We start from the raw sequence: 25,686 nt of genomic DNA on the forward strand, positions 1-25,686 counted from the left end.
TGTACTCAGCACTGTGCTACAGACATCTCTCTTGCAAGCAGCCAGCTCAGAGTACTCACTTGTCCTTATCTGTTGCAAGCTATTAACAAATGACATTAATTACATAATTTAAACCTAAAATATGTTGCATGTTATAACAGTGTAATTAGAAACTGTGTTGTTACATGAGAATGATGAAAAGGAATAGTTCTTAGTAGCAAATATAACTCATTTATACCCATTCGAGATCTTTCAAATTGAAATTGGGAAAGAGCTACTTGACAAATTTTCAGTAACTTTTTTTACTTAAATATGTAATTCAATTAAAATGACAATAGTTGTGCATCATAGAATTTTATCAAAGTTCCTCAGTGAAAGGTTTTATAAACACTTTGACATGAAATCAAATATTCAATTTTTTTGGTTTGCCAGTTTCATTTCATGTTTGATGGGAGAAATCTTGTCCGGACAGCGGGATATCTTAGCTGAGTATTCATGGAGTCCTCAAGAAAGCATGAGTGAATCTCTGACTTTATTGCATTAAAGCATACATAGTTTACAGGGTTTGTTACAATGATCACCTGACTCTAGCAAGCATACAACTGGTTATTAAGCACTGTCCACATGTTACTTATTGATTGGTTTCACGTGCTTTTACGGCATCTTTCCCACCTCTTGGCTCAAGCAGTCTAGCAGCCTAGTCTAGTCACATCCCTTTTACCTATTTGCTACTTTGCTATACTTTCCCTGCCTGTCTATTTACTTATTTGCTACTTTAATGTACCTTCCCATCTGCTTACTGTTGTTACTTTATGGTTCTTTCCCATATATTTTGTTTATGGACAGCTCAATGTCATTCACCATTCTCCCAGCTATATACAGGGTTGTGCATTTTAGTCTCAATAAGGATATTATGTCCTTGTCTGGCCATAATTTCCTCTACATGTGTTCAATATTTCGCTTATTTTTATTGGCCAAGTACAAAATATTTATTGCTTGGTTCATCTGCTTTCCTCATCCTCGTGGACTTGCTTGTGTTTTCTCAGTACTTTTAGCTCCACTTTATCACAGTGGCATATCAAATTTAACTTCTATTATCCATTCATTATTTCTCCCTTAATCCACATCCCCCAACCCATCCCACTATTAAACTTTTTATTAATAGCAGCTGTAAAACAAACACTTGTCTTATTTCATGACATAGCTTTCCTTTTACAAATTAATCAACAGTACCAGTCAGAAAAAATTGTATTTTCTACTGCCTGAAAACATGATCTATAGCTGAAACAGACTATTTAGAAAGGTTCTTGATTATTAGATTCTGGTGAGAATAACTCATTTTTAGCAATTTTACCAAGACCAGTTTCTTGCCTCTGCTCAGCACAAAACCCCTCAAATCTTCATTTTCCTTTTCTCAAAGCTAAGTAACAGAGTACATCACTTCCTCCAGTGATTGTTAAATTTTTCTCCTGTAACTAGCTACTGCAGAAGATGGGCTATTTTATCCTGTAAGATTGTTACAAGAGCACCCTCAAAAGAAGGAAAAGAGGCAGGCCTGCTGCTGAGCTGAACGCAGGAACAACACAGGCTAATGATCAATAAATTCAGTTAGCATTTTCTTCCATGGGTTTTAAAACAAAGCAACAATAGAAACAGCTGTAAAATCTGAATAGTGCATATGTATTTGAATGTCTTATTTCATCATTCACTGCTGCTCCAGAATAATAGAATGTCAAAACATCTTCTGATAAAGTCTCTCCTCAAGAGCAGCTTTTGCTGACATAGAAAGGACATACAACAGCATAGAGTCCAACTTAGCTGAAAGAAGGGACATGATTTCTGAAAGTAGTCAGATATGTACAAACCTCCTTCTCACAAAGGTTCCAGTGATCCCTTGCATTACAAATACATTAAGTTCCAAAACTTGCCCTTAATAAGCCTGAATAATTTCTTATTAATGATTACTGATGTTTCATTTATCTCTTCTTTCTTCTCCAGTAATAATTCCAACATAATCCTTCTGTAAAGTGTCTGAATAGAATTACAGAGGACAGGGCAACACAAAAGCTTGCTATTAGGGTAGCAATAATCTGTGAATCGAATTTCTGTTAAAAATATTCAGCTAGTGTCCTGTCCAGAAGAACATAAATAGTACAAAGAAAACATCATCCCATATGCCAAAGTAGCACCACAAATTCATGGTCTTGAGAAGGCTGCCTTAAGAGGAGAAGGAAGAGGAAAATTATGGGAGAGACTGACAGAAAAAAATAAAAAAGTAAAGAATGATGATCCCTCTGATAAATAAAGGAACTCCCTATTAATAAACTCATTTCAGAGCTGTTTTTCCACATAACATAAGGTTTTGGCCAGGAACAGTTCTAATTAATCTGAAGTTAAAGGGTATTAAGACCATGTTAAAAATAGAGGCTTAAAACAGTTCTTTGTTGGGAGCAAAAGTGATTGCTAAGATGACACTGAAACAAATTTTAAGGAAGGTTATTGCTGCATTAGAGAAATAATAAGAAGAAAGCACTTCTAAGTACTGCTACCTTTGCAGAGATTACTGCTATCCCTTCACAGTTAGTCAGTGCATTAAGCTATGCAAAAATACCCAAGCAGGCAAGCTAATTAAAAGCTTGGATATTGGTAACAGTGGTGTGAATGAAATCAAAAGTTATGACAAAACCTTCCTGGAAAGGATATTGTTAGCAATATAAAAATACTATCTGACTATTAAAAATAGCTTGTGTATACACATGCTGGAGTCATCACACTGCTCATAATGTTTATTTCCTCAAGTACACAATGAAAATAATAGTAGCAAATCAAAGATGAAAAAAACTGTGACTGAAGAAAAAAGGGTTTCAATCCAATGAACATTTGGTCTTATATTAGAGGTCTTGAGCATCATAAACATTAATAAACTCTAAAAAAAACCAAAAAACAACAACACAAGCAAACCCTTTTGTTTAGCATATACAATAAATTAGCTGAAGAGATTAAAAGGCTTAAGAGTGCAAAATGGCAGGACAAGAGAAACTCCTGAAGGAAGACAGAAAAAAATACCTTCTGAAATGTAGAACTCACTGCTATCACTGGGATTTCTGAATAAAGCCTTGAGCTGGTAATCTCTTTTTCTACTAGATCTAGAAAAACTTGGGGGCATTTTTGTTTCACATATATATCTCCAAAATGTTCTGTTCAACCATGCAGGCTGAAGAAGACAGACTTCTCAAAGGCATTTGAGACACTAGCAAAAAGGGAAGATATTTTCTCAGTTTTGACTTCTTTAAAACACACTTCCCAAATACTTTCACATTATAAAACTGAATTTTTCACATAAATGCAAAATATAAGAATTAAAAATATAAAATTGTTCTGAAATCTCCAAATCTTCATTAGCTCATCTATTACTAATACCTGTAAAAGCATTAGCAAATAATGAAGTACAGAGATTCTCCACCTATTTGAACACAAACATTATCTTTAAATCTTACTCAGCTTTTGGTCACAAATTAATTCCTTGAGGATGTATTTTTAAGATTGCTACCTTTTACAAAACAATACAGGGCATACTATTAAAAACACAAATCAGTCTTTGAAGTGTGTTGCTTCATCCCCTCATATGCAGAGTTGCCCTTGAAAAACTATTTGCCTAAGGCTCGTGGCAGTCAGCACTCCTCCTTAAGCCAGGGAGAAGTAGAAAAGAACTAAAATAACTATTTATTTGCATTTTTCTGGAAAATTCCTGTTTTTAGAAGGGATTCAATGCTGAAAGACTAAAAAAAATGCATTTTAAATTAAACTGTACTAAAAGAATACTTTCTGAATATAGTAACATTCTTATAAAATTCAACTACTTTATTGTAACTCTACTTATATCAGTTTTGAAAGTAAAGATTCTGAGAGACATTTTACATGGATTTTGGGTATTTATTGTAGCTTGGAGGAAAGCAAATTTTGCACTTACTTATACACACAAAACCAAGATGATCCACTTGTGGATGGGGAAGTCTGGATAAGCATCACCAGATTTGGGATGAGCAATTTCTGGGTTTTGTTGCTTGTTCTATGAAAACTGATCTTAAGAGTTTTAATCTTTTGAGATTATTCAAAACTCAAATACTCTGTTCAATTTTTCTTTATGGTTTGGACCCCGTAAAAGAGACCTGATATGCGATATAATAGTACTCCTGAAACCTCTGATCCTCCACTGAAATTCATGTCTGTTTAGATGAAGTTCAGGTTCTAAACTGTATGAAGCTGTTATGATAGGTTGAATTAGAACTTTTTCAAGTATTGTTCCCTAATTTTCACAGCATTGTATATGCAGTAGAGTAGGCACAATGCAGAGTTTCCTGAACAAAATGCCAACAATGCGGGTACAACCAGAGCTCCAGGCACAAAATGGACACAACAGCTGCTCATGAAACCACACACTGCTTCTCAGTCCTGAATCTATCCCAGAACTACAGTGGTAAAAATCTCTCAGCCACATTGCCCTCTATTGTCTCTTTTTGCATGTGAAAATCAAAACAAAATTACACACTAATGCATTTCCTGGATTATTTGCAATCTATATAGTGAATAGCTTTCATGGCTCTGTCAGAACATTGGTTTTTTGTGTTAGCAAAAAAAGGAAAGGACATATTAAAGGTATCTTTATTTGCACCATTTGGAAAAATGGAACACAGACTAAAAATCACCACCTCCTAAGTGATAATTACATCCTTTGTTAAAATGGAGAAGAGGTTCCAATCATGCATTCCCACATTTAATAGTCCCTCCATGACCTACTCTGTTTTTGAACCGTTGCCACTGAACATTTCCACATACTATACTAAGATTTAGAGCACATTAACTGTGTAGAATGCTTGTGACAACGAGAAAAATACTGAATGAAGAAGGGCTGAGAAATAAAAGAACATGATTGTGTAATTTTTGAATAGGTGTTACAATCACGTCAGTCAAATGACACTCCAGAGCAACCTGTATTTTCCAAATCAATTGCCTATCTGAAAATGATGCCAATAAAAAATTTCAGAAGGATGCTGTATTTCCAATGACAAATATAGACAAGATACATTATTTTATCTGAAACCAAATAACCAATAAAAAAATAGAATTTTAATAGAGTGAGAATTTCTCCTTATTAGAATATAAGGAAGGGGACGAAAATGGAGGTAGGAAGAAAGATGCTGTAGTTAAAGAAGGACCAAAAACCTTAAAACAGAATTAGTAAGGATATAAAGGGAAGCATTTACTGCTGTAGTGTAACTGTGTTTCTTTGATATAATTGTCTGTGGAAAACCACTTGAGGTAATTTTTCAACCCTTAACACATCACTTTTGAGCTTAATGATGTCTTCATCCATAAAAAGATACTTAAGTTCTGGTTATACTCTTGTGATGTTTACATGGTAACATGGATAAAGGGAAAAAAGTGTAAGTGAAGAGTCTATGATAAACTTCAAGCTGTAGTGAAAGAAAGTGAGAAAAATGTACATGAAAAAAACCATAAGATTTACTGTAGAACAGCTATACTTCTCTTTCTTAAGCCACCATTTGTATAGATTTCTGCTGTACACTGCTAAAAGTGATTTTATAGGAGCCCCCCAGAAAAGTTATGGCATGACAATTCTAATTAAGAAAGCAATCTAGAATATGAAATGCTGTGAATAACGCTGCATAAAAGCATGAACAGATATGTGCATCACAATCTTCTGTATATCACTGTCAGAATCATTCCCAAGATGTACAGCAATAGCTTCTTTTACATCTCTAGTCTAATATTCCAGTAGAACTGCAAATGGCCACACAAATTTCAGAGAGGCGTTCCCTAAATAAGGCTTTCCTTCAAGTAGTTGCAGCTTAGACAAAACATCTCTCACACAAAGAGAATCATGTCCAGGGGTGAGCTCACAAACACTTTTCAGAGGAGTTCAGAGGATCATTTAGTAATTTTTAATAGTGAGATTAGAGGAGAGAGATTTTCTATCATGGAGTAAGTTAACTAAAGCCGTTTGTTGAGATGGTTTTGTTCCTCCATTACTAGGAGTTCCAAATTTAAGTTTAGCCATGTCAGGGAAGCCCTCTCTACTTTGAAGGACAAGTGCTTGCCTGTGCAATGGGAAAAAAAAAAAAATCAAGTTTGTGGGTGCTACAATCTTTATCAAAGTACTACTGAAAGAAGTATATAAAAATTGCCACAACAGCTCAGTCTAGATGTGCACACAACTCAGTATGATGTTTCTGGTGCTAAGAAACAAATGCTTAGGGAATAAACACATGACACAGAACATGAATTGTTTTGTGGTACACAGTTACTACCTCTTGCTGCCTTTGGTTCAGGAGCTTTCCCAACCTAGATGCTCCACACAATTCATCAGCTTTAACAGACACAGTAGGTCTATCAGCCTAATTCCTTTATTTGTATCTGTCATTGGTACTGCAGGCTTCTATATGATGGTACATCAATTATGAAACACCCAGTTCTGCTGCACTTGAACAAATATGTACTTCTATTAATTTTAAACCTGCTGTTCCATTTTTTTCCTGTCACATTTCTGATACACGAAAAAAGTGAATAACTGCCTCTGATTTTTTTAATGGTATTCATTCTGTATACCTCCACCATATCTTGTTTCTTCATTGAAATGAAAAATTCTAGTCTATTTAATTTCCTTGTGTGGAAGCTGTTACAAATCTCTGCTTAATCTTATCATCCATACCATACCTCATTAGAAGTTAATAAAGTAGTCAAGATTTAAGCACATCCAAGGTTTGTAGTCATTAAATAGGTTGTCTGTTTGGTTTTGATTTCTTTTAGTAAGTACTTCTAAAATAAATTTTCTTATCTGAGTATACAGAAACACATAATGCACTATGGAGTTTTAACAATCTTTCCAGAGGATTATCTTAATAAATGCAGTTTAAGCTAAGATCAGCGCTGGACCATTTCTTACCTGTAAATACACACAAATTTTTTTTTTTTTTTTTCATAGTATAAACACTATGAGAAGACAACCCCCTTTAAATACCAAGAAAATATTAGAATATAAATGGAAACAAAGACTAAAATTTGAAAGAATGAAGTCAGGTAAAGAGTCAGGTTAACTGAGATTTGGATGAAGCCTGGAGGTGGCAAAATAGGCTAGAAGAAGCTGTTTGAGTTTTGAGAGCCATAGATCCTCAGAGAGCAGAAAGCTGATGAAAATAGCAAATGCCATTAAAAGACCTGTCCAAAGGAAGCCTGAAGTTACAAGATCAAGTAAGGCAAGATTAGAAGAGAAGACCAGAGAATGCAACTAGAAGCTGTGGTGGATTTGGGTTGGATGAGAAGACAAAATGCAAAGCCAGAGAGGTGTACAGCATAATCCCTCAAGGAAATTCCTGTCATTACACATTAAGCTTTTAAAAATAATTTGGACTGTGGTTTTAAAAAATAGAATATTGACCAGGAAGCTGGGCTGCTATGCCATTAAATTCCAAAGCAAATGACAGGCTGTAAAATTATATTCAAACAAATGAACATTTTACATTCTACTCCAATCTATTCTTATAAATTATTAGTGCAGATGATTGCAGAAAGAAGTCGTCTGGTACTTAATTCTGTACTTGGTACATACTCAATTTTCCTACTTCTTCTGTAAAAATCATTGTGATCTGGTCCTGAATACCCAGACACACAGAAAGCTTGTCCATATTCCTTCCAAATGCAAAAGGAAAAAAGTAATTACAAAATTTATTTACCTTTTTTTTTTTTATTTTATTTTAATTTCAATGAGTATTATAATTATAGTATTACTCATATGTGAACTAAGTCTGATTGGGATGAAGTTGACTTTTTCACAGCAGGTGGCTGCACCAGAGCTGCTGTGGTTTGAATTTGTGACTGAACAGTGCTGATAACACACCAATGTTTTCACCATGGGTGAACAGTAAAACACCAAGACCTTTTCTTTCCCTGCTCAGCCACCCCAGCAAGTCAGGCTGGAGAGAAGAAACAGCTGAATGGAGCACAGCCAACACTACTGACCAAAGGGATACTCCACACCATAACACTGTGCTCAGCAATAATTGCTCAAGGAAAGGAGGAGGAAGAGGGGTAACATTAGACATTGCAGTATTTGTCTTCCCAGGCAATTCTTGTGTGTTCTGAGGTCTGGTTTCCCAGAAACTGGCAAAACATCTGACTGCTGATGGGAAGTATTAAGGCTCTTTCTTGTACTGTTGGAGAAGAAAAATTATTAAAGCCACAGGATTTAAAAACTGCATTGAGGAAAAAAAACAAAAAAACAAAAAAACAAAAAAAACCCTGAAGGTTTAAAATAAAGAGAAATTACTTTTAATCAACTGTAATACTGCCTAGATTGAAACTTGATCAAGATTTCTGAACCTGTGTCCTATGTATTTCTTTTCAGACATCAGAAAGCAAACATAATGAAACAGAGCATGAAGGACACAGCTTTTCTTTTGAACACTTAAAAATTTACTTTCCTAAACACAACTTCAAGTACATTTAACAATAACAACAAACTTTAAATCTGAAAACAAAGGATCTAGTAAATCTCCATAACCAATGATGAAGTTTCTTATTTCAACAAGCATGATATAATCTTACAGATTCTGTAACTAAAGAGAATTCCTAAACTTGTTTTGATAAAGAAACATCATACATCATACATTACAGATCCCATATGTGGAGAAAAATCCCTAAACTTTGGATAGAGGTTTCTGGCTAACAAGCTTGAAGCAGTGCATCCCTGCAAAACAGAGAAGTATAAGACTTAATTCTGAAACCAGTACTAGTACTTGAAAAGAGAGATGGAACATCCAAGATGCAGCTGCCATGCAAACAACCAACTCTCTCCCTTCAACACTGCTTATCAGCCCAGACAGCACTGAGGCTGCACACCTCTAGTTCTAGAACAATTTATGTAGTTACTTAATTAGCTCATAAACTTCTTAATTGCAGGATTAAGGGCATTGCAAGAGCAAAAAGAAGAAATTTCCTTCTAAGAATTTGGTAACTGTGTGATAAGAGAAGACATGTTTGTTCTGAACGTAACTACCATTGGTAGATAAGCTGACATGGAGTTTTAAAGAGGTTACAGGAGACTGCTTTGGGCCAGGATGTAAAAATTATTAGAGTTGAAAGTTACTAAGTGCTTAAAAAAGACATTTTCTTCTGTTCTGCTTTACACAGTCTGCTGCTATGGGTTTGCTTCAGACAGATGAAGTTTTTACTATAGGTTTATGAGTCATTAAGCTTAAACACCAAAGGACAATGCAATATTAGCCATTTTTGCTAGAAACTGCCAAGGAATCTCATAGGTTGAGAATTTTTTTTTCTTGAAGTGCAAGTAACAGAGAAAGCATTTAGGGACTTGTTCATATGACTGGAGGTAAAAAAGATTTGGTAAATGAACAACAGAACATGCTCTGTGATACATTTGATGGAGGCTGGCTGGACTATGGAGAAGCCAAGTGGGGAAAATGGCTGAAGAACAAACCCTGGCCACTTAAGGTCTTAAGCATGTTTTAATTATCTTGAAGGAAGGGCAAATACAATTTTTTAAGGCACATGAAAACTCTGCTTGCAGTTGAAAGGTTTGTCTCAATCTCCCAGATCAATGAGAAACCATAGGGATAGCATGAAGCTATGTATATCAACTTTAAGAAGTACGTATTAGATTAGACTCATCCTCATGAATTCCTTTAGGCAGATCTCAGATCTTTGGAAGTTTATCAAGTACAGCTTTTTCACTAGATTCAATACTTAAAATAGGCAGCACTTTTGTAATACTCAGCATTGCTTCTTTGCATAATAGAGTAGTCTGGGTCATCACACACAGATCTGCAGTGATCCTAATAAAGATAATCTGATAAAAATCACTCGATGCTAATAGATAAGCTCAGGAGGCAAGAGAAGCAGAGAAGTATTTTTGTAAGCCTGTTAGGGAGAATAATGGACAAACAACTGAGCATGAACTCCCACTAGAAGGTTGCTGCACAACAAGGTAACTATGGGTAGAATGACCAAATAAATATTTCCTCTCTATACAGCATTACTGAGATCAGCAGTTAAATAAAAGAAACAGGCACTGAAAACCTAGAAAGGCTGCACAAAGGGGAGAGTGTGTGAACTGGTATCCTCACAACACTGAGTTTGTAGTCTTCAGCAAGACAGAATATGTCACTGGTTTTCAAATTATGAGCAAAAAGCAGAATGTATAAGCTGCAATACTTACAGTTTTCCTCAAAATCTACCAGACAGGTTCCTCCATGTGATGATGGAAACTGAAGTTTTACATCCACAGAATTAACAATCCATTTATCAAGTCTTCAATTGCAGAATCACAGAATGGGTAAGGCTGGAAGGGACCACAGTGAGTCATCTTAAGAGCACACTGCATGGGATTGCATCCAGAACTGGACACAGCATTCCAGGGCTCAGTAGAAGAGCAGGATCCCCTCCCTTGACCTGCTGGCCATGCTCTTCCTCATGCAACCCAGGATCCCATTGTCCTTCTTGCCCACAAGGACACACTGCTGGCTCAGGGACAGTTTGTTGTCCACCAGCACCCCCAGGTCCCTCTCCACAGAGCTGCTTCCCAGCAGCTCAGCCCCAGCTGTGCTGGTCCATGGGGTTATTCCTGCCCAGTGCAGGACCCTGCACTTGCATTTGTTGAACCTCAGACAGTTCTCTGCCCATCTCTCCAGCCTGTCAAGGTCCTTCTGAAGGGCTGCACAGCCCTCTGGGGTATCAGCCACTCCTCCCAGCTCTGTGTCATCAGTGAACTTGCTGAGGAGGTTCTTCATCCAAGAAATCAATTAATTAAGGTAAAGAATCATGGGCCCAGCACTGAACCTAAGACACCACCAGTGACAGCCTTCAGCTAGACCTGTGCCACTGATTATAACCCTCTGGGATCTGCTGTTCAGTTTCTCAATCCACCTCTCTGTCCACTCATCCAGCCCACATTTCCTAACTTTGCCTAGGAGGATGCTGTGAGACAAAAGCCAAAAAGCTAAAAGCCTTGCAGAACTCAAAGCAGACAATAGCCACTGCTGCTCCCTCATCCATTCAGGTATTTCAGTATATATCTTACGTACTCAGTAAGATTTTAAAAAAATAATAGAGCTCCTAAAGAATTCCTTTATCATCTTCAGTCCTTAATTGACAAATTCTAAGAATCTCACAACAGCTTCCCAGAAGAATTACACAGTTCCTCCTTCTAAGGGTGTGAAACACAATCAAGGATAATGATGACTTCAGTGAGATCTTTATCTTCTGTCATGGACAAAAGGAACTCAGATTTAATCCACAAGTTTTAAACATAGGGCTATAGCTATCTTGGCTGTCTTTCTAATGTGATTACATGGAGGGTAAATAACATTTTCTTCTCATAATGTTTTCTTTCCTGCAGTACATACTTATTAAAACAAGTTCTAATTTCCTCTCAAAAGTTACCTGTTCTTACATTTTAGGTTTATCTACTCTCGTAATCAGTCTGAAAGAGACATTAAACACAGTTGTGATGGGATTTTGCCTAGAAAGAAGTTATTCAGAATCTCTTGGATATCGTTCATCTCAAAGAAGCTCTGAAGATGTTTCCAAAACAAATATATCAGTGATTATCTGCAGCTGCAGCTACTGAATTGCACAGAAAGATTGAAAGCATCCTGTTTTCTGTTTAGACAAGTATTTTATGTCTATATACAGGCTAGAGCTGAAAGGAACATCTTATTAAGTGATGCTAAGAACTAAAACTTCAAAATGTCGATACATAGAAATCCTGCTTGAAGTAGATGGATGTATACCTAACATTCAATGATCTGATGGTTCACTCCTCAGGTGTATTTAAGTAACTTCTAGTGAGAAAAGAAAATCAGTAGCATAAATCCCAGGACAAATTTCAGGTGACAGACATATTGAATTGTATCTAACCCTTTTCTCTCCTGAGCACAGACAGGCTATTGAGGGTGGAAAAGCACAGGAAGACAGAGAAGTGCAGACCATTCAGTCTGCTCATGAACAAGGGGTCAAATAAACTGATCAATAAAGTTTCACTTTCCTTGAGCACCAGCCTTTGGCCTTGCTAGAGAAACTCAAAGGTCTCCCCACAAAAGCAGGAATTTGCTAGCATCTCAGTTTCACTGCATTTTACTTCAGCTGTATAAAGTCTGAACCATCATCTAAGAACCAGCAGCCTAGTTCCCCTGATTGCACCTGCTCTCTGCTTAGGACAATGAATTGAAAAATACCTATAGTCTTCTCACTGAGAATAATTTCCTCTGTAAAATCAAACATTTTAAATATCTTTTATGAGTTACTGGAATGGTAGGCATCATCTAAACCAAATCATGGGATTTGAATATTCACAGTTGTGTTATGTTACCTTTATAGGAATCAAAGCTAGTTCCATCTGGTTTTTGGTCATATTAATTACACAGAAGACAAACCAGAATGCATACATTTTCATAAAAGAGAAGGAAAAAGAAAAAAGGGAGGAAATAAAGTTAAAAAAAAAAAAAAGCTTTGCCTTTCCAGCTCTCTACATTTAGACAGCATCAAATATGTAGACTATAATCTACAGAACTCTCCCTGACATTCTCAGATATAGATTCAAGTTTCTTGACCAAACAACATTTAGAATTTTTTCAAACTATCCAATCAATGTTGCCTACTATAAATTGAACTAATTCTTTCTCACCAGGCAAACAGAATAAACCCTTTAATAATCTTTCATATACTGTAGAACACCCATACTTTTGCTTTTGACACTGTTTCCTCAATTAATTAACCTGCCATGCATTTCGTTTTCTGTCTTCTCCTCTTTCTTTTCTTCTATACACCCCTGGATCTCTAAGGTCTGTGTCCAAAAGAGGACACTATATATAGCAGACATATCCTTGAGCTCCAGGGAACCCAATCTAGTTGAAGACATCCCTGCTCACTGCAGGAGGTGACCTGTAAGGGACCTTTCCAATCTGAACTATTCTGTGATTATCTGCAGTGAATTAAAAAAACAGCACTTAACTCTCAAACCACTTTTACAGTTGAACTATGATCAACTTTTTGCAGAAATTAAATTTTTCTCAAATTATCCACTAAATGAAATTCAATTTTGAAGTTGTTGCATGCTTCCTTCTCCCACAATTTGTAACTCCTCACTTTAGGTTTATTTGATATGCTTGGTATTTTGTTTTTTGTTTTTTCCTTTAGCAGAATTTTCATTTTTATTGACACAGTAAATTTTGAGTTAATCACATACAAGTATAGGTGATCAAACCACTGATTTGAGCAGCAGAGCTTTTATTAGCATTGCTGAGAGAACTGAAAACAAATTAAGTTTACAGTCCTACTCCAGCTGGGAAATTACCTGGGGAAAAAGGCTACTCTGACAATTTGGCATACTTGATATAAATCAAACATTAATGAAAAAACCAACAATGCTGTCTAGTTTACAGAGTTTCATTTCAATGTAAGGACACACTTTCAGCTGTCCAAAAAAAAAAAAAAGGGCCTTCTGCAATAACCACAGAGAAGTTGTCTTTGCAGAGCCAAGAGTGGCAAACAAAGGGGGACAGAGCCATTTGCAGAGAAAGCATGAGAATTTTTAATGTAAATCTAATGCTTGCATCTGAGAGGGCAAAGAAAAAGATGCAGTACATCTACACTCTGCACAAATGAGCACTAAAGAAATCCTAAACTATAAATATTAAACTGGTAAGAAGATTAATCAAATGCAATTTTACAATTCCAGGTATTATTACAGGCATCAATCATACCCAAATAGGCATAAGATTTTAATTAAACTTTATTCTTTATTTCAAAAGAAAGACTAAAACATGTCTTTGGCACTCTCAGGCTTCATCCCAATGCTGTCCTTTGGATAACAAAGAATTCAGATCCACAGGACCTTAAGAGTCCCCTACAAAAGGCTGTGTTGAACAGTATTACCTTAGATGATTTCTTCATTTTGGAGATTCACTCACATTATTACACATGTAACCAGAACTCTTAAAGGTGCTCAGTCATAAAACAGCAAGAATATATATTTAGAAAGACAAACCCAAGCCTGTACATTCCTATCATTCAGCAAGGAGGACACTTTTCTTGCTGTATAATCTGTCATGTAGCAAAATATCATAAGCAGTCCTTGGAACCTAACACATATTGAGACTTGATTCTTTTGAAGTGACAGAAATGGCTACATTGCAGTCACTTATACTTCTTATGCTATAAGAAACAGAAATCCATTTAATTTCTTTTGAACATTACAATAATTTATTTCAATATTCTTCATGTGATCTATAGTCAAGAAAGAAAATGAAAAGATTCCATCACTTCTGGTAAAAAATACAGAAAATTATTATGCCACAACAAAGGTGATTCAACCTTCTGAAAGTAAACTCTAAAAGTACAAACCCAAAACAATGTGTACCATGTAAGCCTACTTGCAGCTCCAAAACCCACATACAATTCTAAAGCAAACAAACAAGAAAGAATCAACAAAGCCAACCAAAAATACTCAAAAACTACAACTCCACAGAAAAATTTTGGAAAGACCTTTAAAATAGCCTTGACGTCAACACAAACAGTAATTTTGAAAAATTGATCTATTGCATTCACTCTGTACACATCAAGCAGCAATTATACTTGTCCCTTGTACCTCTATAATTAAAGATATATAAATCATCAATTATATACCCTATGTCAAAGTTTCCCAAGAATGCATGTATATGTGCATATATGTAATTTACGTGTATCAACATGACAAAATAAACTCTGCATCTACTTAATTACTATAAATCCCTGTAACTGAAATAAGATGTCAAATACACATTATTTTTCACTACTTCTCAATCAATACTGAAAAATCTCTTTCAGTATCAAGGACCATCACGTTAGAGCTTACTGTGGAATGCATTGTCATTAATGTTAAAAAGATGTGAACTCTTTTCTTTTCCCCTTCCCTCACAACAAGCAGTATACTCACACCAGCAAGAACATTTTCAGCTAGTACTAAAGTTAACAGATGAGAAAAAACCCATGAACAAAATAACACAAAAAACTGAACGACAAAGAAGGTGTGAGACAATTTCAAGTCTGGCTCAGAGCTCAAGAGATTGAATTTTATTTTAGACAAAGATACAATACTGAGGTAAAGACCAGTAGCCTTATGATGAAGCAAAATTTGGACCATGTGCACATATACTTAAAACATGAACCAGAGGAAGAAACAAATATCAGCTGTATGAAATCTGATACAAAGAAAACAGATTCTAGATGTTAAAGTAACTGACAATAACATAATTATCCAGTAATATTCTAATTTATATGCAATTCCTCCTTAGAAAAAGAGAGGCAACAATGTGCATAAAAGTGCTCTATAGAAATACTAGCATGCACAATCTGTTACCTATGATGACTTTGCACCCTTTACTATATGTGTTCTCTGGATGTTACTTCATGAACATAATTACATTAAAAACAAGGTAGTTTCAATAATACCTTCTTGTATTCAAGACTAACAACTTGGCAAGCATAAACCACTAAACCATTATATGTACTCCATCATACTACTTCTTGATATAATTACAAAACTACTCACAAGGATATGAGGAAGAAGCTTTTCTTTGCTTAGCAATAAGAGCCAGATACTCACAAAGAAGGGTCTTGGACCAGATCTTTAAGGTTTATCCCACTACGATCCTCGGCAAGGTTCCTGAAGCAACTGTCACTCACTAAAAAAAATAGAAATAAAATTAAAACAAAACAAAATAAAATAGGAAAAAATAGGTGGAAATTTAAGGATGGGACACAGTTCTTTTGATTAACTAAAAATGCCTTCTGGCATTGGGTGGAATTTGAGCATTCATATATAAAGTCTGATTTTCATTGAGGTTCCACCTAATTCAAAGATAAGTCAACTCAATGGAAAGTGAAAAACACTGTATCACAGCTTATGCAGAAATAAGCTGCACGAGTTCAGGTGGTGTCCTCACTACTTGTCCACCTGGAGGTACAGCAAGTCTCAAACACAAACAGTGGATGCACAGATATACACTTATCCATACACTTAGCAGGACAGTCTTTAATCATGCACTGATCAATATACTTAATCAGAAACAGTGAGAACTGCTATGTATTCAAGTTCATAGTTATTCATGGGTTAGCAAAAATGTTTAATATCAGCAATAACCAAAACAAGTAATTAAGAGCAAAAATTTATTCAAGCAACTTATAAATAACTTATAAAGTGCATGTAAAGCAGCTAGTTACTGTAATAACTGAAATTACAGTAAATGTCACAGAAGTTTAAAAGAATATTAGTATGCTTTCATTTTCTGCACTAATTAAAAGGAAAAAAACCAGAAGAGACGTAAACCTCAAACTACAAATTTGTTCTCTTGGTTAAGTCTCTCAGCACATGTACCCCAATCCTAAAAGCCATCTCATTTCTCTTAAATAATATCACAGTCAATTTGAGAGGTGGAAAAAGAGTAGTGGTACAAATACTTTTAGAACAACGCAGTATCAGTTAAAAGGAATTAGCTATTTCTGACTACAGCAAACTTCCTGAAGGACACAAAGGATGTAATATGGAAAAACCAGTGCAAGGATCAATTTCCCTCAATGGGCAAGGTAATCTGGGAGACAAAGTTTATGAAGAAATGCATTATTGCTTATTAAACACAGAATACAGCCTCACATTTGATGAACAGGGATGTGTTTAAAATCATCTGCAAAAGCAAGTGTTCCTACTTCTTTCTCTCTAAATGCAAAATACTCTCCTTAATTTACATCGCTAAGTATTCATGTGCATCACCAGCAACAAGAAAATGCAAATCATTCCCAAAATACATTGTTTTCACAGATTACAACACATACAGTGACAGACCTACCTAACATACTACAAAACTGCAAAATGTTTCTACTAGTACTTCTCATTGGCAATGCATCTCACAAGTGTGAAACCCGTTAAGTCTGCTGGGAAGGACAAGCATCGGAAGAAAGCATCCCAGAAGAAGAGGCTGGTGTGGCTGATGGAACAGGTACTAGCCTGGCCCTCAGATAAAGCCTGACAGTTTATGACTGTAAGAGAGGTATTTTTCAAGTATTCAAAACATTCATCCCAACACTGTAATAACCAATTGATATCCCAAGCTTCTCCTACCACTGTCTCTGAAAACAGCACCCAGCATCTGCTCGCTGCACACAATCCCTGAAAGCCATCAGTCTTTCACAAGGGGTCTCTTGTCTTTGAGGTACTTGTCACAGATCTTAAACACAGATTTTAAACAACAACTATCTGTGCTAATTAAGCCCAGACTCTCAGCTTGTTCCTGCCATGACAACAGAATCATTGCCTTTACAGCAAACTGAAAGTTACCTGTACTGAGTTCACAAGCACTTCCCCCATTGCCAGGGAAGCTCTGACTGAGCCCTTGAGCCTTAGGGAATTTTTCATTTCCATCCCCACCTATTACACTGAACCCAAGACCCTTGAGTAGATCTCAGCTCTTGAGTTAAAAGAGTGATTCCAAGATCAGCAGATTCACAAACGACTACATATTAGATTTAATAGGAGAAAACATTCCCACCTACATTGGTATTTGATAGTTTATATTTGTTTCTTGTCAAGTTTGGCAACAAAACAGCAAACAGAACATTTTACCTACAGCCTTGTCATAAATCCTACACTACCAATGTATCAACATACCTCCTATGCTAACACAATACATCATGAATACAAATTATGCTCAACACTGTTTTTTCACTATTGACAAATCAAACATTTTTAAAGCATTAAATATTTAATCTAAACATGCTGCGTTTTTCTAGTGTCTCCCCCAACCTCCTCATGGAAGGCAATCACAGTGATAATTGAGGAAACTAGTGCCATTATCTCAAAAGTTTCTTAAAGGGGAAATGAAAAATGACAACATAAAATTATCTTATCAGCAAAACTGGCCATTATTCATCTGTAACTCAAGATGTTTAAGACACAAAATGCGTTTCAAATAAGTGTTTAAAATGAATGCCTGGATTTGCCAGAGACAGCCTTTGCTTTACTTGTTTCAACATAAATCCAATATTATAACATTTTTTTATGAACTAATTTTAAAATTGCAAACCTTCCCTCTACTTGCAGACCTCAGCAATAAAACCATTTGCTAAAAAGATTAACTCAACATCAAATATCTACAGACTTTGAAAAATGTATAAACCTGGTCTCCCTCGTTTTCTTCTTGGATTGTAAGAGAGTTAGAACAATGTAAAGCTGCAAACTGATAAGCAAGGCTCTTCTTAGGATACTGTTCTAGCCAGATTTAAAAAACATAGATGCTTCAGATAAATGTAAAAAATTCCACACCTGGTTTTAACAATCAAGAATTCCAATAGTTAATACTAACATTTGACTATAACTGTCAATAAAACAGGAGAGTTTCCAGAGAGTGGAAATAATTCACTTGAATAGACTGGAAAAAGCACTTGGTCTGCATACAAGCACAGCCATGCCCCTTCACATCCTTGCAAACTCTCACCATAAATAAATAAAACAAATGTTCAGCAATAAATGCAAGGTGGAAGCAATCAAGCAGAGCAGGTACCCCATTTCTCACAGCTTAGAAAACTTTAAATCAACACTGCACATACTTAAAAAAAATAACATATACCCTAATTGAAATGCAAGCTATTTATTTTAAACAGGAGAGTGAAACTGATGGTATGGCAGAAATACCAGGGTGATCAATGGTGCTTTAAGGTCTGAGGGAAGAAATCTTTGCATCACAGCCACAAATTGTACTACAGATACAGTTAGGCCATGCCTAACTTCTCTTTGAAGCACAGCCAAGGCATACTTCTGCACAGGACATCTACATGAACACAATACCCACACATGGCTTTATAGTCTTGCTTCAAAATTATTTTTTTTTTTAAACCCTCCAAAACTTTATAAAAGCCAGTATTGCAAGCATTGTCGAGTGGATGGATTCTGGAGAGATCCAGAACTGTTAGCTGCTCCTCTGTACATACACATCAAGTGGCTGAGCCTCTGGTCTCACAGGTACCTCCTTAGAGATATGGCAAAGGACAACAAAAATAACACCCTGAAGTACATTTGCTCCATGGAGTATTGCAAGTACAATGACAGTCTGTAAGGTACCATAAATGTTCTTAACACACCAAATATTGGCACAAATATCACCGGCATCAACTGAACTAAACGTATAGTCTGAAAAAAATCACAGGCAAAATCCCTAAACATGCACTGAACAGTTTGACTTCCAAGTGAGCTGTTACATGTATCAAAGCAAACAGGATTTAGCAATAGCTCCCATTTTCCCAACATTCATCCTACTTCCAGCTCCTGGTTTCTATTACTGATGTTCTGTTTCTGACCCATGTCTAGTCTTGTGCCCAGGAAGTAACAGAGGTGGGAAGTTAATACGGGAATACAGTTCTCACCTGTCAATTACACAGCATACAAAATTCCTGATGGAAAGGTTAAAATCAGCATTCACACTCTAATGTGCAAACATCTAATTTACAGTTGTGAAGCCTTCCTACTTGGCATTTGTGAACTTCTAAATTTGTCTATGTGATTTTTTTTTCCCTTTGCTTTCTTTAGCAGAGTTTTAAATGAGACAATACCGAAGAGAAATAGATAATTAGCCTGTTGATTTCCAAAAGGAGAAGTTCTCTAACTATGAAGGCAAACTAATATTTTCTTCAAGTAGAGGCAGGTCATAATCTATTGAGAAATGTATCCTTACTTTAATTTTATTTTTAAAATGTCCTACAATTTGAAAACCATGTAGCTTTTTAAAAATATCACTTAATCTCTTACAGAGAGTTCTCCAAGTAAAGAAGTCCCTTTTTTAGATGAAATCACTTCCAAATCTACAGCTGGTAACAGTGATTTTCATATTTATGTGATTTAGAAAAAATCCAATAACCACCCTCAAAAAATGAACAAATATCTACACTTTGGTAAAGAAAATCAACAATTAAGTTTGCCTTCATAGTTATATGTCTAAACATGCAATTCCAGAAAATTACTATCACCTGCCAGATTTTCCTCTTGGTTCCCAGAATTCAGAACTGCTTTTAGATTAGTTGTGACTACCTGTTGATAAAAATCATCTTGACAACAAAAATGCTACACTCATGAAGGCAGTCACTGATGCACTATTAGTTTGAAAATATATGGACTACTACAACCTTGAACAGTATGCACTGAAGTATAAGATACCAGTCTCCTACATTTTTGTCTTTTAGTGATAGTATCTCTTAAGTTTAGGTCTTTTTCTTAGGATCTCTTCATCTACAATAGTATTTTTGACAAGACTTTACCTTACTCCTTTTTTTATAGGCTCACTTAAGTATTTAGGTTTTACAACACATTCATATTCAGCAATTAATAAAAAAAAAATTAGTTAGTACACTTGGGATGTTCTGAAAAGTAGTGGTCTAGCATAGTGTTGTATTCCAGTCTGGTTTTGCTTGCAACAAGCATTATTCAGAAGTCTCATTGCAGGTTCAGGTGGTTCTGTTCCATGTCCTGCATTCAAACATTTCAGGATTCAACTAACTTGCTATTATAGGCCCAAACTTACACACAAGGCAGCAATCACCTTCTTTACCTATTATACATCTTGTTGACTTCAAGAAATAACAAACACTGCTAGAGAAGCTTAGGGTTTAGGATATAGGAAGGTAACAATTTTTTTTTCAGACCTCAAAACATCTCTTTAAAAGCCTGTTCTCCTGCAAACATAGAATCCCCATCCTATACAGCATACTTTACAGAAGGCAAAGGAAGGAGAAAGCACCAGAAGATTGATTTCCTTAATATTAAAATGATTTAAAGGCATTTTATGGGTTCCATGGACAGTAACACCAGAGATAAATAACACAACTTTTTTTTCTCTCCTACAGTCACATTTTTCAAGTGAGTGCGTGCCAACCAGAAAACATACATAAAACAGATGGCACATTACAGAAATTTTGTAGCACCTTCCCCAGATCTATCAAAGAAGACAGCAAATTAATTTACAAGAGCAGCTCTTATACCATTTGCATATCTACACACAAATCTCTGACGTATTTGCAGAATAAAAAAAAACTACAAATCTCCATGCAAACTGCAAATGCTTATAATTGCCAAGAAAATATGCTGCCTGTGAGTAGCAGAAATAAGGCAGGCTGATTTCCTAAGAATGTGTGATCTAAATGCCATTTGCTATCACCATATAAATCCAGAATGGTATCCTCACAGATTGACAAAGACATACCATTGTAAAAAAGGAGCTAAGGCACTGGACAACAGAAGGGAAAGATTCAGGTGACATACTGAAAAACAGGTTGATCATAAACCAGAAATACAAGTTAGACATGTGAATCTATGATTTTTCTTTTTCTAGAAAACAGAGAAGCAGTAATGTCAATTGCAAATCAGATGTAAAGGAGGGCTGTTGTAATGATAAAGAAAAGTAAGATTTCAGGGGAAGTGAAAAGACCTTTCTTGATTAGCTTCACCAAAAAAAAGCATTAGATGGTAGCTGCTAGTGTGTTTATGGAAATACAACAGCAAAACAAATATCAGAGGGAAAACAGTATTGCAGAAGAAATATAACTGTAAGGAAATCTTAAAAAACAGAGCATAAATGTTTGAAGAGTTAGAGAGGTGAGCCTCCCATATAATTCTTCTATAAGAACAGTGAGGGCAAGGAAAGCACACACACTCATTCTCAACAGATTTAAGGATAGATTAAATGACACAGAAATTGTTCTTAAAGACCTGAAGCATTCTGCACCACGGTAGCTAATGCTGTAAAATCTATGTTAGAGTTCCTCTGAAGGCTATGAACTTCTAAACCTCCCCAGGGTTTCTCCCATTTTCTAACAGCAATTAAATGAGGCATTTTTTCTGTGTATCCATTAGTCTAGTGGGTTATGCCTCTCTCAAATGATTTATCATTTAAATTTTACAATATTTGTGCAGCCTTAGGCTACAAATTCTACACTGGGTTTTAATCTAAAATTTAACAAGCTTGAGTTTCAACTTCTTCCGATTGTCAATGTGATCAGTGCAGTGATCAGGTGAACTTCAGAAGAACACCAAACCATTGAAGACATTCAACTCTTCAGAGATGCAGCATTAGCAATACCTCTAATTGTTTGTACCCAATAAAAAAAATTTAAGCTCCTTGAAACTAGGAATACTAAGCACTTGATGGATTTTTTTCTTTGGGCTCTTGTTATTGGAGATAAGTTAGTTTGTGTTTTGTGTGGGTTGGGTTTTTGTCTCCAACACGTATTTCCAATAAAAAGTTTGTGTTATTCCTCCTTTCACTATAGAACTATAAAAAAATTCCAGGATGGGACGGAAAAGTATAGAAGGCAAGCACATCCAAGAGAGGGGAATAGAAGAGGTAAAACCTTTGAAGAGTAATAAGTCATTTCAGACTTGTCTGAAATTTTTAGTTCCATTACAGGTTAGAACAGCTGTACTTCGAGCAGATGTCGAGAATCTTCCCTCTAAAGGGCAGTCTTTACAAGGAGATATTGATTTTCAGCTTTTCTGATTTCTTTAGAGAATGTCTGAGTTTTTTCAATACCTTAAAAAAGATAAAAATTCTTCTCTCTAAACTTAGTTTTGTTGCATGTTATTTAGTTCATGAAAAGAATATGTTTAGCTTCTCAGTTAACAACATTTGAAACAATTCAGCATCTTCTATAGGCCCATTTTAATAACTTAAATGGATCCTCAGTTGCAGAGTACACCAATCAAGTATACAATCAAGCTCAGCTAGAAGCACATTTAAATATGACAAAGAATGCCAATGCAAGATGCTAACACATTTCACATATCTGCCAGCTTGATTAAGAGCCAGAAGAATCACATGAAAAACTGTACTCCATTTTTCTACTGATATATTCTATCTATAAACACTGCATTATGTGAACCACTCCAGTGAGTGCTCAGGATGAGGGACCTGTGACCACAATCTTGCATCATTCCATAATGACAGGATTTAAGAAAATTCACACTGTGGCTTGGAACAACACCCCTCTTTGCACTGCTGCACAACTAAATGCATACAGACCAGTTAGCATAATTTAATAATGTAAAATGAGAATGAGTAAAAAATAATTTTATAAAACTACTAACATCTTTAGTATAAATAAATACTGTTTAGATGACAATGCAACTGTTCTACTCTATTTTCCCTAAATCTCATTATGAAGTAAATTATATCCATATGTTCAGAATTTTCAATTCATTAAATGTGAATTCTGGATAATTTATAGGAAAATTCTTCATGAAAATGGAAAAAAACAGTATTATAAAAAGTGCTTGCAATAATCCTTAAAAATAGGACAGTTCCTCTTTGTCCAAAACATAAGTACTTCTTAAGATATCTTTTTTGTACTAGTACCCTTAAGCCTCCTTAAAACTAGCAGCAGTACAAAATAGTTTCAAAATAGAAACACTTTAAGGAGTGATTTTCAACTCCACCTAGAAAAAAAAAAATCAAAGACCCAAGAGCAGAAGTGGTCAAGAAAAACACAATGCATTATAATAAATCCTACTGCCTGTTTAAAAAGCATCTACCTCCATATTTTTATTTTTTTTAAATCAACTTTCTATTATCAGAAGTAAAATAATACAACAGGTAATGGAGGGAAACAGCCCTGCAGTTATCACTGAGGAATATCAATCAATAGAGCCTGTTCTCTTCAGCAGGTTCACCCCAACACTGTTTCTGGTAGGTCTTACCTGCCCAGATGCAGCATTTGATTAGCAAAATAGCTGTTTGAATTGAAGAGCCTGGGTAAATCTAGACCATAAGGCAGAGATACCACATTAGCACCACCAGCACCAGCTTAGATACAGCAGGACTAACACTAAGGCACATATATGAAAACCTGATCAACATTCACTGACTGTATGCACTCTAATGCCACTGCATAAGCTTGGTCAGGAATGCCAAGACAGATACACCTAAGCTAACCTCACATGGTGCCAACTCAGCTGTGACAGGGTTTATTAGCTCAGATTTGCAGTGGCATAAAGGCATCTAAAGAACCTACAAGCTCCTGGAAGAAATACAGTCACATTCACACAAAGCTGAACTAGTCATGCTGTTTCAGATTTTTGCTGGCTTCCCAGGGCTCTGCAATTATCACAAGCAGTGGGAAACTGTTTCTACAAAATGATCTGGAAACGTACCATAGGTCTTTCCAGAACATTGAGCTGCCATCCACAAAAAACTGCTGGTACCAAATCCTACACAGGAAAGTGCAGATTCTAAAAAAAACAGGATTTTCAATATTGTTTACGTTTTGTTCATGCTGTCTCTAGCAGTAGCAGTGGTGAAGATCTCAACGGGATAAGTTCCACTCAGGTATCATGGGAGGGGAGGATATCTCACTAGAAGGCCTATAGTTCATGAAACAACTCTCAAAGAAACAGAGATTTATTCCTTACCCCCAATCTCTTAAATCCTTCATTTTCTTTGTGGTAAACTTTTTCCCAATGTTTTAACATTATGCTTATAAACTGTGCCTATTTTAACAGCTCTGGAGCTGACCACCTTTTGTGCAACTGGCTCAAAGAACTGGCATAATCAATCCTTCACATCAGGGTTCATTTGTTTCCATATGTCTGTTCCTAATGCTTATGAACAGACTTTAAAAATGGGAAACAAAGCCTCTTGTCATTTCTACTAGCTGGGAGGATCCTGAAAAAGCTGCAAATAGTTGGAACTGAACCAATTATCTCAGTGAGCTGTGAAAAACCTGAAAATCAGTTTAAATGCTAAGTGTTTTCATCACTCACTCATTCAACTAATTATTAAAATTACAATCTCAAATTATTCCAGAGTACTACAAGTCATGCTTCATGTACCACTTGAAACATGCTCCACCAAACCTGAAATACAGAAAATAAAAATAGGGAGACTAAAAATAAGCTAAGAAATTACACCAGGAGCATGCTTTACATTTGTGTACCTTTCTTTATGCCCACTTACAGAGTTGCAACATTCAAGACTACCATTGATTGTTGGTCCTTGATTTCAGGTCCTGATAACATGGTGAAGTTTGCTGTTCATTCCCTTTCTGGAATCTTGCTATGCTTTTACAATCACGTATTTTAAACAACAATTCTATGTGGCAAATGGATTGCATATAAAATATTTTTTTAGCTTAAGATTTGTTTATTTTAATAGCAAGTGTAAGGCAGCAATAGAAGATCCTTCCAGCCCTAAGCAACCCTTATCTGACATGAGCCCAGAGAACTGTAGCCTACCATTTCCTCCTGTGAATGGTCCTCCAAGTGTTTAAGCACATTTGCTCCCATCATCCTGTTTTCAGTGGACTCTTTTTTGAGCTACTGTATTTTAGCCATGCTCAAAATTGCATTCCTTGGTTACTATGAAATTAGAATTACTAATGCATTAGGTAGCCTACATTATTTCTCCTGTTTGTCTTTGCTACCTAAACATAACTTTTGACATTATCTTGATGCTGATTTACTTTATCTTTCAGTCACTTTTATTCCAAAACACATTTGCAACACACAATATTGTCATTTTATTGCTGTCTCTGTTCGTTTGAAGTGAATATAAACATTATCTTTTTCTTCTCCTGAACTGGGAAAAATTTGTATATTCTGGAAAT

General features: G+C 35.7%; 1 protein-coding gene across 8 annotated transcripts in view; it reads right to left on the reverse strand.

Annotated features, from left to right (window-relative positions):
- Positions 1 to 25,686, reverse strand: part of GPHN (gephyrin) — a 271,280-nt gene that overhangs the window by 172,504 nt on the left and 73,090 nt on the right. For all 8 annotated transcript variants that reach the window (XM_056492839.1, XM_056492846.1, XM_056492841.1 and 5 more), the window contains exon 2: positions 15,656 to 15,734. In XM_056492839.1, the coding sequence (XP_056348814.1) occupies positions 15,656 to 15,734 (79 nt within the window). The remainder of the gene's footprint in view (positions 1 to 15,655; positions 15,735 to 25,686) is intronic.

The sequence above is a fragment of the Oenanthe melanoleuca genome, chromosome 5 (genome assembly GCF_029582105.1).
Source record: "Oenanthe melanoleuca isolate GR-GAL-2019-014 chromosome 5, OMel1.0, whole genome shotgun sequence".
In the NCBI taxonomy this organism is placed as follows: domain Eukaryota; kingdom Metazoa; phylum Chordata; class Aves; order Passeriformes; family Muscicapidae; genus Oenanthe; species Oenanthe melanoleuca.